This window comes from Pelecanus crispus, chromosome 10 (genome assembly GCF_030463565.1).
Source record: "Pelecanus crispus isolate bPelCri1 chromosome 10, bPelCri1.pri, whole genome shotgun sequence".
Taxonomy (NCBI): Eukaryota; Metazoa; Chordata; class Aves; order Pelecaniformes; family Pelecanidae; genus Pelecanus; species Pelecanus crispus.
This window is the reverse complement of record NC_134652.1, coordinates 8,406,580-8,424,474: the sequence shown is the minus strand read 5'-3', so window position 1 is coordinate 8,424,474 and position 17,895 is coordinate 8,406,580. Positions and strand designations below refer to the sequence as shown.

The 17,895-nt window shown below is 42.8% G+C and overlaps 1 protein-coding gene across 2 annotated transcripts in view; it reads right to left on the bottom strand.

The window, feature by feature from the left end:
* The window catches only part of PDZD8 (PDZ domain containing 8), a 65,230-nt gene extending 51,491 nt beyond the window's left edge, over window positions 1-13,739 (bottom strand). Inside the window, exons 1-2 of one of the 2 annotated variants that reach the window (XM_075717679.1) lie at window positions 13,494-13,739; window positions 12,817-13,400 (exon numbers count right to left, since the gene is read on the bottom strand). In XM_075717679.1, the coding sequence (XP_075573794.1) occupies window positions 12,817-13,400; window positions 13,494-13,739 (830 nt within the window). Of the gene's footprint in view, window positions 1-12,816 lie in introns of both variants that reach the window. The other variant, XM_075717678.1, reaches the window with a different exon arrangement.
* Between the last annotated feature and the right edge of the window lie 4,156 nt (window positions 13,740-17,895).

Below are 17,895 nucleotides of genomic sequence, written 5' to 3'. Positions count from 1 at the left end.
AAAGATTTGCCATTGCTGTCTATATTGAAATAGCCATGGGTAAAAGAGAAATCTTGAATCAGCCTTATCAAAACTACTCTCTTATCAGCACAAACAAGATCAACTTGACCATGCACAGACTTTTTTGCATTTCAAGAATAGTAGTTTCCCAAACTCTAAATTCCATAAACACTGAAATAGCCTAGTGAACTCAATGCAGTCAATGCCACCTCTGTGATCTCTTGAGTTTGTGTGGTTTGGTTTTTTTAAATTGTATGTGACCTAGCTGAAGCCAACTGTTGGTTCAAATGAAGAGAAAGAGATCAAAAATCCTGCTGTATTTCAGTCTCAGACAGGACGAAGGCAAAATTTCCCTGTCTAACCAGAAAGCCTCAATCGTGGCTCTGCTCCAAAATGGGGCAGAAGATGCAGAATATGCTCTTGTTCACATAGAGCTGGAAGAGAGGCAGGTGTGGTTCAGCAAGCAGCCTTTAGGCATTCAAGGAGAACAGCAGCAGAAAAAAAACCACACCAAAAACCAACCAAATAAATCCAAGCCACCCCAAAACTCTGCCTTTAGCCAGCTGGATTAGAGATTGGTTCAAGTAACTGATGCTAGCAAAATGCTAGCTTTTTCTCACTTCAGCAATATATTCTCCCACAAGGAGGTCTCAAGTCTCTCTACAAACATCAGCTCTCCACAATCCTGGTCAGAGGAAAATTGTCTTGATGTTCTAACAGAAGTCTAAACTCTGTACATGACTCATTCATTGAGTTCAAGAGTTTTAATCCTCTGCTCTAAACATGAGCCTATGTCCATGTGAAAATTAACAACATCCTCTTGGACCATTTAGACAGAAAATGACTGTCTCACTGCTGAAAATAATCTCTGACAGCTGTAAACCAAAAGGGAAAAAATATTTTTATCTGTTCTGAATTCTAGACATGATAACTTTCCAAGGCTTATCCTCACTCCTCCAGTTAGTTTTTAAAATGCTTGAACTACAGAAGCTTCTCAATCTACATTTACCTAGTCACTTCTAACAAGAGAGAAGATGGTCCAGTTCACACCCTTAAAGTCTTCCAAACTGGCAGAGATCGTCTAGCTCAGGATCCGCAGTACCATTTTCAAAGCTGAGATGACTGACAGTTCACCTTAAAATTGTAAACAGCAGTAATTAAGGAGCAGTTTTACAGACAGCTCAGCTATTCAGATTGCAACGGTGGGGAGGGCACTGATGGGCACAGGGGGACACACCATGGCACATACTTGCCAACTGTCCCCTAGCAAAGGTGTCACCATTTGTGAGTCACAGCACTTTACTAATGGGCCCCTGCTGTAAACAAACAGGATCAAATAATGCAGAAGCTCACTCTGGACATGACCTGTGGCACCACTGTTGACAATCAAATTCAGGAGCTTGCGAGATTAATTAAACAGGAAGGATTCCTGCACTTTGCAAGTCCTGCATCACTGGTGGCAAGTCACAGTTGGGACTTGTGATCACATTTGAAAGAAGCAGCCGCTCAAATTACCATAATCTTCTCCCACCATCCCCATAATGAACTTGGATATTTTCTCTCATTTGCCCTTCTTTCAGAGGAACAGGGGAAAAAAAAAAAGAAAAAAAAAAATCTGAGTTTTTGTAGTATTGTTTTAAAACAATACCACTGACTAATATTGCTGTTCCCACCCCACCTCCCCTTGTAATCCACTGGGCTCTTTGCTTGGCAACATTAGAATTTGTTTTGTTTATTCTACCATATTGCATTAAGTTTTGTTAGCAAGTATGGAGAGTTACTCTTCAAAAAAAACCAAACCCTGTTGAAGTTTTCAGAGTTACATTGCATCATTTCCATTGTTTAATTACTTAGGAATTATTCACCAAGCCAGATCATTCACAGAGGTGAATCAAACACCACCGTGAAGCCTTCTGCCGTGTCACTGCAAGCCTATGATCTTCAATTTCGATTCTTCTTGCTTTAGCTCAGGCAAACAGGAATAATAGTTTAAGTCATTTACCACACAAGTGGCATTCATGTAAAAGTCCATTTTAGTTCTTACTACACAATGGCTTACATTTAAAATACCACATAAAAAGTATATTTGACAGGATATTTTTCAAAGCATTTAGCATCACTTAAAGCATTTTACATATGTTGTATTAGTTACTCTAAGTATTAGTGTCTTCATTTCAGTGACACTGGCAAACACCACAATCTTCCATTTAATGCCATTACAAAAGCAGATCGTAATATTTGTGCCCATTCAGAAGGAAGTGTGTATTTTTCATAACTCTGTTGCCATTAAAACTGATACAAGAGAATATATTGAAGCCTAGCGTCAAGACTAAGTTAAAGTCAGGACAAAGTATGTAAGTGTTATGATTTCCACTACATATCCATATATGGACAGAAATTAAGAAATAATTTTGTGAATTTACATCTCAAATTGTTCCTGTAAGGTTTACAGTTAAAGAAACACAGAATTGCTAAAAAAAGTATTCCCAAATGATTATCCTAATTTATTTTTATGCTAGTCATATCTGGCAATTAATTACTGTCTTTAAGTATGAGTAACAGTCTGATTAACTCTATCATCAGCTGATCTATGTAATACACTCTATCGCAGACAGATTTTTATGACATCTGGTAAGTCTTCAAAAATGCGAAAACTTTATTGCTGTAGTAGAATCCCTGTATTTTCCATTACATGAAACAGCTTTAATGGAGAGGGCTGGGTGCACTGCTCCTTACAGACCATTCTGCTGAACTATAGTGTAGCTGCAAGCTGAACAGGGGAATTAAGAAATTATAAAGGTAAATTGTTCCCATGTAGTTTTAAGACTAAAATGAATTACAACTGTTAGTGGGAAAAAAATAACAAAGTAGCTCTCCAGAGCCCAACCCAGATTGAAAACAATTTCTGCCTTTCTCTCATCTCACAAAAAGTAAGGTTTCTCCTCTCTTTCTTTTCTGCTCTGCTACACCTAGCATCTCCCTGGTGGTTTTCATAGCTATATATGGCCACAGACAGGTCTAAAATGCTGCCGGGCTCCAGCTGGGTCCTACAGTAAATAGAGATGCACTCCCAAGTCCTGCAAGGGCTTATTAACCCAGGCAGGGCTCCACAAGGGCAAGAGTCCTTCCAGAAGGAAGGGTGCTTAGGGAAGCAGATGCACCGAAACAGCTTTGGGCAGGTGTCATGCAGAAGTCTGAGCTACCAAACCCAACACAGCACATACCCACCTTGCTGGGTAGAGCAGTTTAGGAACACCCATGACACCGCATACATAACCATTTCACTGGTGGTTGGGCACTTTAACTGTACTGTAGAAACTTTCTTTGCAACACAAACATACCTGTCAACTGAAGTCTTCATTGAAGATTTTCCACTAATTTACTAGATATGCTGGCTGGGATCATTGAACATCTTGAAGGTCTGAATTCTAGCCCAGATTCAATTGGTTTGTGAAACAACTACAATTTGTTAAACAGTGAAGATAAATAATAACAGGAAAAGCTTTCAAAACTTGTACGGATCTTGCTTGTGTCTCTCAACCAAGATGAACACCATTCCAGCAGTAAATTCTTTAGTTTAACCAGAAACTCAGTGACTGCAGCAGAAACTACTCAAAGAAATTATTTATAAATTCTGGTCCCGTACTGGGACCAGTGCTGTTTAACATCTTCATCAATGACATAGACAGTGGGATTGAGTGCACCCTCAGCAAGTTTGCAGACAGCACCGAGCTGAGTGGTGTGGTTGACATGCCAGAAGGACGAGATGTCATCCAAAGAGACCTGGACAAGCTGGAGAGGTGGGCCTGTGTGAACCTCATGAGGTTCAACAAGGCCAAGTGCAAGGTCCTGCACCTGAGATGGGGCAACCCCCAATATCAATACAGGCTGGGGGATGAGGGGATTGAGAGCAGCCCTGCGGAGAAGGACTTGGGGGTACTGGGGCATGAAAAGCTGGACATGAGCCGGCAATGTGCGCTCACAGCCCAGAAAGCCATCTGTATCCTGGTCTGCATCAAAAGCAGCGCGGCCAGCAGGTCGAGGGAGGGGATTCTGCCCCTCTACTCTGCTCTGGTGAGACCTCACCTGGAGCACTGCGTCCAGCTCTGGGGCCCTCAGCACAGGAAGGACATGGACCTGCTGGAGTGGGTCCAGAGGAGGGCCACAAAAATGATCCGAGGGCTGGAGCACCTCTCCTATGAGGCCAGGCTGAGAGAGTTGGGGTTGTTCAGAGAAGGCTGCGAGGAGACCTTATTGCGGCCTTTCAGTACTTAAAGGGGCCTACAGGAAGGATGGGGACAATCTTTTTAGCAAGGCCTGTTGTGACAGGACAAGAGGTAGTGGTTTTAAACTAAAGAAGGATAGATTTAGACTGGATATAAGGAAGACATTTTTTACAGTGAGGGTGGTGAAGCACTGGCACAGGTTGCCCAGAGAGGCAGTGGATGCCCCATCCCTGGAAACATCCCAGGCCAGGTTGGACGGGGCTCTGAGCACCCTGCTCTGGTTAAAGCTGTCCCTGCTCGCTGCAGGGGTTGGACTAGATGACCTCTAAAGGTCCCTTCCAACCCAAAGCATTCTATGATTCCGTGTTCAGCTTAGTATGTCACAATTAACCTGACAAATGTTTATTAAATAATGACTCCCAAATCCCCTTCACACAAACCGGCACCCACACTCATTTCCAAAATGAGAATTTATCCACGGTTATGAACAGGCCCTCTTCAACCCCTGAACATCAAAACAAACACTTTCAGTAGAGTATTTTGTCTTAATTATATAAAATACTGATACTCATGTATCACACAGAATGAAACCTGCTCAAAAAGCTAATTGTTCCCAGCTAACATTTATAATATTGGATCATTGCTTTCTTCTGGACAAAAGCACAGTTTGAGATAGTTATGCCAAGTTTTTTGTAGTTCTGCAATTAATGGATTTTAGCAGACTGGGGTGGCACAAATTATCTATTAAATTAACAAAAAGCATAGGTATGTAACAATCCATACTCATTTTAGACAATAAAGCTTATTAATCCTAGAAGAAGTTTTAAATTTAAAGTCTTTTACTATTCTCTGAAGAACAATAATATCAAGAATAACCAAATGTTGAAATAGTTGTAAATCAAACAAGTGTGAACATGAACTGTAAACACAGGAGCATATTGGGTGACTTCAGGCAATCTCTGCAGGAATGCAGAATAAGCAGTTTCCCCATAGAAACCCAGTAACATGAAAGGACTAGCCCCAATAGTTAAATTGGCAGCCTGAGACTAAGTTTCACCATCACTGGAGCACCACACTGTTCTACCACACTGATTACTAAAACCTATTGTCCTTACCCAGGCTCCTTATTTAAGAGCCTTCTGATCAAGTATAATTTGCTAATAAAAAGATTAACTATTTCACATGCTTAATAGATATAAAATAGGTTCTATAAGAGACTCGTACATTTTGGCATCAAATGAGCTCCTGAGATCTGTATTAGCTACCCATTTTTACAGGTAAATTCTGTGCCTCTGTTCCTTGAAGTAATCTCCTTTAAGGAAAATTCAGCGTTCTGTTTTGCGTGACAGGTAGGGAACATTTTTCGCACTATCTACCCACAGAAACTAATCATACAGCCTGTAGAAGGTGATTCAGAACATCCCAACTCTAGTGCTTGAACACACCTGCCCGCTCCAACAGACAGGCTCAGAGCCAAGCTTGGACATTTGTTAAGACGGCTACATTTTGGTAATGGGATTAACTATACTTTGAAATAAGTTACCTTTCAAAAAATAAAAAGTGCCACTGCTATTTTCTATTTTATTTAAAAGGAATTGAAAGCTATACAAATTATGACAACTGAATAAAAAGAAAAGTATTTGTTCTCACTGAGCAGCAAGATCATTTTAAATGTTCAAGACTGGAGTTCAGATGAAGAGAAATGCACAGTTTCAATGCTAGTGCATGCAAAACACCATGAAGTACCAAATAAATCTTATCAGATTTTTCAGACCCTTCATTTACTATCCACATGAAAGAAGTTCACTGCAGGACTAAGATGAAGTAATTTTTAAATACAAAACAGCAAAGGTGTTAAATGAGGTAATTTTCATTATTATTGCACAAATAATCTTTTATATACTGTTTCAAGTAAGAGAAGTTGAAGGAGGTTTTATTTTCCCATCAAACCAATTAACCTTAATACTTATTGGATTGCTATCTCCAGCAAATGCAAACAATAATCGCCAAAACTTATTCTTTTATGTCTTCATCCATCTCTCCCTCCAACTGAGATTTTTTTTTTTTTGTCCCCAACTATACCTCTGGTTTCCCAGTTTCTTCACTAATGTGCCATACTAGTTCCTCACCCTTGCAGGTAAGAAAAGAAAATGTAACATTTGTTGACTAGTCATAGGAAAAGGCTCACTCTTAACCTGAAAAGAATGCCACCTGTACACTGGGAAATGTCTAATATGTGGCTGGTCATTCATTAAATCTGACTTTATAATGAACAAGTTTCAAACTGGCATTCTTTCAGAATTAGATCTTTCCAGTGTGAAAGCCTATGAAGTGCTGGAGCTGGGAAAGACTAAAAGGTTTCAAAACCCCTAGAACCAATAGGTTTTAAACTTGGTATCTACATAAGGAGATTTACATACATACTTTGTACCACACACTTCCATTTAATCTGAAGAAGCATGTATTTAGTGACCCTCTGGAAACAATGTATGTCTGAGATAGACCACTCCCAAAATAAAGACAATAAAAAGCTCTGTACTACAAAAAGCTTCCTTCTACACACGTAGCACCCTTGAAGAAATGAAAGTATTTAATGTTCCGGGGTTTGGTTTTTGTTTACTGCATGTCAGGTTGCCTACAGATCCATTACTCTAGCTCCTGTACGAATAAGAAAAACTACTTGTCCATGCACTACAAAGATAATCTTCCAAGCATGGAACTACTGTCTACAGACAGATCTACCGATTCCAATTATCACTGCTTTGCCATTAGCAGAACAAGTCTTTGTGCTGGCATCATTCAGAGCATTACCTCTCCGGAACAGTCTGAAAACTTGCAAGTATCACAGTGCTGCTTTACCATCAGTTTTTGCAGAGCAGAAAAGGACTCGAATCCTGTATGCAAGAAGATTTTTGCACCTAGAGTAGGTATGGCATTAAAAAAGAAAACAAGCCTCCTCTTTCCTTTCAGCAGCAACAGGAATGAGAACTTGAAACAAGAGTGCCTTAAAGATTTAACTAGTAAGAGAGGTTCATATCACAACTGCAGAAGAAATCCACTCAGGAAAAGAATCTCCATAACCTCTACCTTTGCAGAAGCTGTAGAGAAAGTAGGTATCTCTACTGGCTGCTGCTTTCTGAAGTTAGACATGCTCGCAATTCCAATCTCTATGATTGTTTCTGGTATTTCTGAGTATAACCTCGTCATATGAATAATATATACTTTAAAAATTTTTATACTTTTTCCAATACCTCTATTGCCATATTATGAAGTCATTTCTATATAAAACACACTTCAAATCAATAGCTACTTCCATTACTTCTCAGCTCAAGTTTTGCCAAAAATAAGAAACTGCTGTGTAACTCTCAAATTGCATTCTATAATGGTAGATTAAAATGGGCCTGTCTAATGGTTCTTACCAGTGAAATTCAATATAGCCCCAGCTTCCAAATAAAGCATAAAACTATTTAACATTAACTAACTATATTGCAAATGACCAGTTCCAAGGATAATTCATGCTGCAAGGGACGTCAGGAGATCACCTAAATACCTGATAAAGAAACCTCAGAAGCAATCCTTTGTGGGATTACTTCTAAAGAATCTTAAAGAAAGTTATTCCACTCTGTGGTAGCATGCATTAAAATAAAGCAAAGTATAGTTCCTCAAACAGGCTACTATCAATACAAAATATTAGCTTTTTAAAGTGTAACAAACTGAGAAACCACATGTTCTTAAAATATACAGAACTGTCTCACTGATTAGGCAATACCTAATCTGCTTAGAATCTAAATGGATGAACTTGCAAGACCTTAAATTGAAAAAAAAAAACAAACCACAAATAAACCAGCAGCTGTGAGGTTTGTTTTTTTACATAATTGATTAAGAAATACCCAGAAATTAAATTCTGGAAGGAGACTAGACTGCAAGTACTTCCTCCTCACCCTTTACAGACACACAAAGGGCTTTGTATCTTCATTATGGCAAAGTGTGTTTTTATTGTCTAGAAAGAGCCCAAAACCCAAAGCTCTCCAAAACATATGCAAAGCAAGATCAGGACCTGTTCAAAACGACAAAATTACAGCTGACTGTTAAGAATAGGCTAGGCAATCAGTGTACCTATATACCTGACACAATGGAGGGGAATATCAAGGTTGCCACCAATAAGCAGCTTAATAACAGGTTAATGAGTGATGTCCAGCTCCTTAGAGAACTAACAGAGATGAACCTGTGACACCTGCAACAGCTCAGGCAAGCAAGGAGGTAAGACACCTGAAATAGTCCTTACTGTATCTCCAAATACTAAACATGCTATGGCAATGCTAGTAACTGCAGCTTAGTGTTAACCACTTTATCGTACTATTAAAAGGACATGATATAGAAGGTTAAAGCCAGCATGAACCACGTCTATGGTACTACTTTTAAAGAAGTGTTTTAGGGTATACAATGAAAAACCAAAGGTTGGATTCAGGCCACTAGATAAACTCCACTTTGTGCTGATAATTGGTATCTACCATCTTGCTCTAGGAAAAGAAACCTATGTGAAATATCCAGTGCCAAGTCAAGCTATGCCAATGGGCAAGACTGACTAAATATGGTTCCTGAGAGCGCCAGTATTAGAGATTTTGAGACAGCGAGACACAGCTGGTGGGTCAGTGGCCACCCTGCAGAACACCAATAGTTGGCATCACAACCAACCAATGTGAAGTCAAGGCTTTCCATGCTCATTCCCAAGTTCCACACACTGGTCAACTTGTCTTAGAACTAAAAAAAAGGTATAATTTAAACAGTTAATGCAAGTCAAAATAGAGTTATGGATTATGTAGAGCCAAATAAATAATACTTACAACTCTTCATTACCTTACTGAAGTCAGAGCTAGTTATAAAAAAAAATAAAAGCCACCCTTGACTCAAACAGTTACCCAATTTCTCAAGAGTGCACCAGAACTCATATATATTGGAGAAGAAAAACAAAAACCAGTTGTCATTTTAGATCTTTCCCCCACCTGAACAAGAAACTTCTGACAGACCACAGTGCTTTCAGAAAAGCTGTTTGCATTCCTATTACAAAGCAACAACAAATACATTAAAGTTAGCTATAAAACAGTAGTAACTCTTGCTACTACCAGTTGAATTGCACAAATCCCTCATCAATGATAACTAAAGAAAAGCCTGCCATTCACTGAATTTTACCAGCAGCCTTGCTTCCAGAGATTTAACCAAATTCTACTATACGAGATAGCAATTGCCATTCAACAGCAGAACAGCTTCAAAATAGGGTGTTTTGCCACAAACACATTTCTTAAAGCACCAAAGAAAAGTGATTACACACTATCAGAATACAACACAAATTACCACTTATTTGTTTAGACAAAGTCCATCCCTTCTTTAACAATTAGTAGACAATTGCTTTCATGGAGCAAGCTGTACATAAAATGCTAGACAAACTTTAAAATGCACTTACTAGTCTACATTGCCTCCCCTCATAGACATTTAAGAGTGCATCAGGAATGCAAGACGCCACCTTCTACTTTCAAGCTAGAGTTATGCACATTGCACAAAGCCACTCCTAGCAACGGATGATACAAAAGAAGATGCTCTTACTGATCACTGCTTTCCTGCATAAGATTTTGTACGTAACTGGAAACAATACAAAAGTACGTGTGTAGCAACAAACAACACATGTGCAAAGACAACACTTTTTTTTTTAATGCAGCATTTTACAATTAGGTAACAGAGGAGGGGGGATGTGCTTTACACAAACTTAGTTACAGGATGTTCAAAATCAGCTACTGGCAAAAGTTCTCTTCTTATGCCATTTACTACCAAGTAATAACCTCTAGAAGTCACCTAATACAAAAGGCAAAGAAAATGACATATTTTAATTTTTCACGCTACTTAGCATCTGGAAACAAGATAAAACTCCTTTGTGGACTTCAATCCAGAAGCTAGCAGGGTAACAAAGTGCCCCTTTAACCAGCTGAAAAGAGAACTTCTTCCCACACTCCATGCGCTTTTGTTTACAAGGTTGTAATTACTGCTCTTCAAAGATTTATTTATAAAGTTACTTGAGCAAGAGTAGGGAGACAGCAAAAAGGTTTTAAACTACACACGGAATCAAACATTGACTATGTACTTAAACAAAAGGCATATAGGCCATCAGAAAAAAATGGGGATAGGATAAGCACATTCCCTGTAGATGAGAAACTGTTAAGCTTTAAGTAAGGTAACAGGTTATTAAGCGGTTGTGAAACTCTCCTGACTTCTTCCTATACATTCTTTGCTAAGGAATATATTAACATACCATAATCCCAAGCCAGTGTACTCTTACAAATTTTATTAAAACTACCAAATTTCACATCTTATCAGCAGGGGGCTTGATTTTCCGAATCAGTTCTCTATACCATTTAAACCAAAATGCCTCAATTCTCAACTACACCACCATGTAAGAGTGTATCGCTACTACTTGGCTGTTACCAGGTTTTGCTGTCTACAGATCTACCTACATACACATCTGAGACACACTTATGGAGAATATGTGTTTTCAGCCTGTGTTCCACAAAACCTTGGGTAACTGTGGACAGCTAAAGGTTCAGACAGCTACAGGTCCCCACATAGGGGCCTGTGTTCCCACTTTAGGACACCAATGACCTTATCTGCCTTCCTTAAGACAGTTTCATTAATGCGCATTCAGCTTAGTGTCCTGCCTTCCCCTTCACAACACAGTGGGTCAGAATGACATGTTCAGAACACAGTATAAAATATGAAGGTCAAAAGCACCCTATACAGGGTTGGATACTGTTTCACTAAACATTTGCCACCCTGTCCTACCAGCCTACTATCTAGTGTGAAAAACAGAATTTATGCTTCCTACATATTGTTCTCAGTGTCAGTGACCTTCTATCCTCACACTTCTACTCATTTCTACCCCAAACACTGCACTCTGCTTCTTTCCTTATTTTCCCTTCCAGTCCTTTCAACACGTCAGTGGCTCACACGTGCCTCACGCATTCTTTATGCCACATAAAGTGTGAGAAATATGTGAAAAACTCGTTACCTCTAACTAAATGATGAGAGCGCCCTACTGCCCAGGTGCATCTCCCAGAGGAAAAATGAAGATGTCTGTCTGCCTCTGCTGAAGGGGAGGACCACATCATCACTGGTTCCACAGGCACCCTAAAAATTTGTCTAGAGAGCATAAAGATCACTACTTGCTCTTTGTAGCTATGCCAAGAGTGCTCACTCTGCACCACGACTGTGCTATCCCAGCCTCTCCTTCAGGCTCTTCTCCACAGTTAACAGCTGCAGTCCCTTTCCAACACAGTAAGAGAATGGAAGCAAACTTGCCCTTGACAGCTTCACTGCTGCCCAGGGCCTTCTGGAGAGCAATTCAGTACCTCAAAATTTGAAAGGACCACCATGTTACTTGAACACATTACTTACTGCCCTTTCAGGGCTTCCTAAATCTTGGATATTTTACAAATCCATTTTCATGAGAACTCTTATAAATTTGATTGCAGAAGAACCAGCTGAAAAAGCTTTAAAAGTTACATCACTGCAAAGCTAATTACACTTCAAAATTCAAATAGGCATTTTTAGTTACTCATCTCTGAGGAATTTCAGAGAAAAGGCTTATTGCAGAAGAATGTGGTAAACAAAACAAAAATCCTTACTTAATACATAATACAAACTACAAAGAATAAACAAAAGAGAAATAAAATATGGTATGCTAAGAGTGATAAGACACATGACAGAAAGGGAACACATGACAGTTCAGGTTCATGGTACCTGAACAGTGGTAAAATATAGTTTGATTCCACCCTCATTTCTGATTAAAGATGCCACTTGCCACTTCTGCTGCAGAAATATCACTGAACATTTCATTGTATTCAATATATAATCTGTGCTGTGCTGCACTGTGCGCATTTATAAAAGAAAATATACCATCTTACAATAAAAGACAAAAAAATCCCCAAGAGTTCCCCCAAAGTTCTACTTACCACAGTAGTGGCAATACTTCTCTTACCAACTTTTAGATTTCCCCAAAGTTATTTGCTGACGAAAGTCAGCAAATCAAAAAGGAAGAGGACACCATCTACCATGGGATATCACAAACATTCCCTAGAGTGAGCTTTATCCTTTCTCACATTAAGTAACAACCACGCACGCTTATGCCACAGTATAAGCCACAAGTCTTGCCCAGGTGGCTCAGCAGTGGCAGCAGCTTGGGAGGACACCCCAAACCCACACACTGTTCCACAGAGCCATCCTTCTACCTTTTCCAAAGAGGGATATCACAGTCCTGTTGTTGGACACCTGACAGGATCCCAGAATTTTTGATACCTACTAATTCTGCCATTTAGTTACATGTAGTTTGGGGCATGTCACAATCTTGCTGTGCAATGGCTTCTTCACCTATTATAAACAGAAAAACATGCCTACCTTCATGGAAAGCTTTTGATAGCAGACCAGCAATGTACAAGTACCCCTACTGTAGAAGGCCCAACAGAAATATATTTTTACCAATTAAGAGCAAAACAACAATTCTAATGCACGCCACCCAAAGTAACCTTGAGGACGCATGACATCGTACCTGATTTTATAATTGGGTAAGGTGTGCTTGCGCTTAATAACTTTCTTGAACTGGTTCACAATGATGGAAGTGAGCTGAGGCATTGGCCTCCCTTCAAACTGAGACTTCACTTCAAAGAGTATCACAGGGTCATCCATAAAAGAGAAGGACCAGTGCGTGAAGGGCAGGCGCGTGAAGACCAGCTTCAGCTTCCCCATCACCCGGGAGATCTTGACAAAGAGGTAGGCCGACTTGCCGAAGACCAGGTCAGCATCGATGGCCAAGTGGAAGCCACCATTGTACTCCAGGTCTACCTCAAAGCCCAGCTCCTCGGGGCAGCCCTCTTCATTGCACACCACCGGCCGAATGAGCTTGACAGCTTTGAAGACGGGCAGGACGTTGCCGAGAGAGACGTCCCTGAGGCTGAGCCCCTCCAGCACCTTCCCCGTCATCTTGGCCTGGAGCAGCTCCTCAAACTCCACCTTGATCTTCTTGGTGACCCAGTTCCTGACCAGGGCCGTGTCCCTGAGCTCCCTGAAGAGGAAGAGGAAAATGGCATTGAGGAAGTGGCACGTTTCCTCGCGGGAGGAGGGAGCCGGCGGGGGCTCTGGCAGCTGCTGCTGCTGCTGCTGCGGCGGCTGCTGCTGCTTGGCGCCGGGCTCCGGGCCCGGGGCGGCGGCGGGAGCCGCGGCGGCGGCCGGCGCCGAGGCCGGGGCCGGGCCGGGGGCTGGCTCCGGAGACGCCTGGCTGCCGGCCGGCTCCGAGCCCTGGAGGTAATCCCTGAGGCTGTGGTCGGCCGCGACACGGGCGTAGACGAGGCCGTCGGAGGCTCCGGCCGCCCCGGGGGGCTCGGGCTTCTTCCTGTAGAGCAGCAGGAGCTGGAGCAGGAGCGTGAGGAGGCCGCCGGCCAGCGCCGAGAGCAGGATCACATAGACCAGCAGCATCCTCGCCGCGCCCCGCGCCGCGCCCCGAGCGCGCTGCCCTCACCGCGCCGCCGCCATGGCGGGGGCCGCGCCCGCAGGCCGGCGTTTAACGGCCGCGGCCGCCCGAGGCTGCCTCATCCGGGTCCCCCCGCCGCCCCTCCGCGGCGGCGGGCACGGGGCGGGGCGGGGGCGGGGCCGGCCAACCGCGGCGCGGGGCCTCCCCTCCGCGCCACCCCATTGGCGGAGACGGGAGGGCTTCGCCGGCTACGTCGCGGCGCCCGCCGCGGTTTGGCGTCACAGTGCGGCGGGCGCATGCGCGCGGGGGGAGCGGCGCCGCCGGCGCTGCGGGCGGGCTGAGGGGGAGCGGGGCGGGCAGGCACAGGCACAGGGCCCGCAGAGCCCACAGGGCCCCCCAGAGCCCACAGGGCCCCCCCAGAGCCCACAGGGCCCCCCAGAGCCCACAGGGCCCCCAGAGCCCCCAGGACCCCCCAGAGCCCACAGGGCCCCCAGAGCCCCTAGAGCCCACAGGGCCCCCAGAGCCCCCAGGACCCCCCAGAGCCCACAGGGCCCCCAGAGCCCACAGGACCCCACAGAGCCCCCAGGGCCCACAGGACCCCCCAGAGCCCACAGGGCCCCCAGGACCCCCCAGAGCCCCCAGGGCCCACAGGACCCCCCAGAGCCCACAGGGCCCACAGGGCCCACAGGGCCCGGGCTCTGCCGCGGCCCACGCTGCCCCGCGGGTGAACGAGCTGGGCCGCGGCCGCGGCTCGGTTTGTTTCGTTACTCGGCCGGGAGAAGGCTGGGTGGGGGGTTTGGCCGAGCGCCCTCAGGTGTCTGTCGAGGCGGGTGTCTGGCCGGGGCGCCGTCGCCCGCGGCGGTGAAGGAGAGGGAGAGCGTCCCGGCCGTGGGGGGGGGGGGGGGAGGGGCGGCGGCTGTGGGAGGGGGTCGGGCTGTGGGAGTACGGGGAGAGGGAGAGGGCATCGAGCCTCTGCAGAAATGGGCAGGTGGATGCCGATCGGTTTAGCGAGATTGCTCTGGAGGGGGGCAAAGAGACAAAATCTCTTTCCGTGGGATGAGTGGTTTCCTAGGACCTCTTCTCTGCTTCCTGCTGACGAGAGATGCTTTTAGCAAATTTTGAAAATACTGCGTAGATGACATTTTATCAAGCTCTGCTATTACTGGTGATAAGATACAGATCTGTTTCCATCCTCTTCAACTATTTACTACTGCTCAAAAGCTGTCATTGAATAAATTAAGTCAAAAAACCAACCAAACACGGAGGAAAGGAACATGAAGAAAAGAAAGTCGAGAATGTTGCAGAGCATCATGATATTTCAGGCTGTGACGTACATGAGATCGCTGTTGTGTGTAGCACTGACCTACTGTGGCAATCAAGGACAGTGGTTTCTTTGTAGGACAGGCTGCGGCTGCGTTGAAGTCCGAGGGGTACGGAGAGGAGGGCGTCTCGCCTCCCAGAGCGGGTGAAACCCTTTCAAGGGGAGGCAACAGATGTAATCCGTGCAGGAGGCAGGGCAAGTGGCAGCTGATCAAACTGAGGACCAGGAAGAATGGACGCTTATAAAAATGGCTTTAAAAGCAATGAACAAGGGTAGAAAGAGGAAACATGACATGAGGCAGGGCTACAGTGAGTCGGAAGAACTGTGAAGACTCTTCAGAAAGAGTAATTTTCAACATTTTGAGAGACTAACCCAGAAGACCCGTTACATTCAAATTTGGTTTACAGAAGTGTCATATAAAATAACCGTATTACTGGAAAATATAAACATACTTCCAAAAAACCCCTGTTATTCTAATCCAGCAAACTCATTTAAAGGCCAGATCAAAGCTTTACATACTGCTGGAGAATGTACGATGATAGCTGTACATTGTTTTTCCAGGTGCTTCCCTGTCTCAGGGGTAGTCTTTCAATCCTGAAATAGCAGTTTTATAATTTCTGAAAGACAGCCATAATGTAGAAAAAAGTTACTTAAATGATAAAGCTTGTTTTTTACACCTGTTTTCATTTTTAGTTAAATATCTAGCTAAAAGGTTCCTAGGTAATGTTATATTTTAATAGAATAAAAGAAAACTCAGGCTCACATTGTTCATCATTTTGTTGGGTTTTTTTTTTTTCCAACCTCCAGAACTACTTAAAAATGCAAACAAGAGGAGAAGAAAATGTGAAATTTAAATGCCAGGAAGATAAAAGGCCTCTTCCCCCTCCCCCTTCATAGTGTGTGGGGTGGGAGGATTGAAAAGCTCTTCATGATGCAGAGCTGTGGTTTGAAACTAGAGATTCAGAGTATGAATTTTTTATAGGTCTTGTGACTGAAAGTTGAAATGCCTGGGTGTTTAACAGAGCATTTCTGTAGAAATACCAGAGAGGTCATTAGTAACAACATTTGAACTGCTCTGTTACGGGCCTTTACCATGGCTAATAGAGGCATGTGCAGTAAGAATGGAAAGGTTTTGGATTTGCAGCTAAATGGCTTTTCAGATAAGGAGTGATATATTCAGAAAGGCAATAGCAGCCTTGGGTTTGGGTCAGGAGGAACAGCAGGAGGAAAAAAAGAAGTCATGTTGCAGATGTCTCAATTGAGTATTTTCTTCTGTCAAACAAGCGGAGTAGGAAATTTGGCACATTTTGTGCACCTGATGGCAGCTTAAGAGCCTCCAAAATGTTCAGCTCAGTAATCGCTTTTTCCTCTCCCAGGAACATTTTCCACAGGAGCCATATTATCTTAAAGACACGTTATGAAGCAAGAATCAGGCATGTTTTAGCATTTTCAATGAGACAGAATAAAAGGCAGCAAAAACCAGCAAATGTGTTAACGTGAATACAAAAAGGATGTGCAAAAAGTGTTATATAACATAAAATAGGATTGAAATGAGAGAAAAGAAAATTATTTAGATTTGTCAAGTAGAGGAGAAAAAAAAGGTTCAAAAATGGCCTTTAAGAGCATATTTTACTTTGGCTTCAATTTAAAATTACTATGACACTTTCTGGAAGTCTGGGTAAATAGAAAGGTATATGCAATCTCACCGGTTTCCACCCCAGTTACCTAGAGCTTTGTAAAAACTGTGTAGAATATACTCAACTATTTGCACTTTGAACAACCGGAAATTATTAAATAGGATGTAAGACATGGGGGGGGGGGAACCAAAAAAACCCAACAACTGACCCTATATGCATGTTTGGTTTTTTTGAAAAGTACTAGGGGAGAGTTTATTAAAAGGGATATTTCACCTGTACTTAAACAAGGAAAATAGTATTTTCTTTTGCAAATCAATTTAGGACATGACAGCAACAAACCTGTAAGTGTAGAACTTCAAAACCAGTTTTCAACATTTTGCAGGAGATTGCAACAGTGCTAGTGTACAATGATTGCAAAATATGTAGAGGCCGGTAATTTAATAGAGAACAAGTAGCATGAATTCACAGAAAGGACATGTGTTTGAGCCAGTTCTCCTGTTAGTAGTGGCACCCTGGGAACTTTTGATTCATCTCATTCGTGACTGATCCAAGGATCTTTGGGTTTAGGAGCATTTTTATGGGACCAGTCGAAGAGGCACGCTTTAAAGTTCACGTCATGGTGCCAAGGAAACGAACACCCATATCACAAACTTAGAAAAGCGATTACGGGTGGTTTTGGGTTTTTTTTTTTTCAAAACTGCAAAGTAGTCTAGATAGATTCTTTTTCAAAGCAGGTAGTGCTGGGTTGTTTTGTAATGAGTGGTTTAGTAATTTACTTCATCGCTGGACTGGAGTCGTTGCCTGCTTTTGTAATATCTGTTAGCAAAACGATTTCATTCTTTCCTGGGCCTCCTATTCTTTTTGTATTACATGTCTTAGAGACCAAAATTAGATTATCTTTCTCATGGTGCTGCATGAAACAGGATTTAGAAAGTGATTAGGTAAATTCATGAGGAAAAAAAAAAATCCATTGAAGGCTATTAAATACAAAGATTGCTGGAAGTTACACTGGTGAGAGGCTGCTGGGGGGTGTCCTTTCCTTTGGACTGTCCTCAGGCAGCTACAATTTCAGGCAGGATACACTGCATAGAGAGCAGCTGGTGTGGTCCAATTCTGAAGATATGTTAAAAAAAAAAAAGGAATGCAGTGATCAGGACTGCTTCCAGTTCTAGTTCTGAACTCTGCCAAGCACAATATCATCTT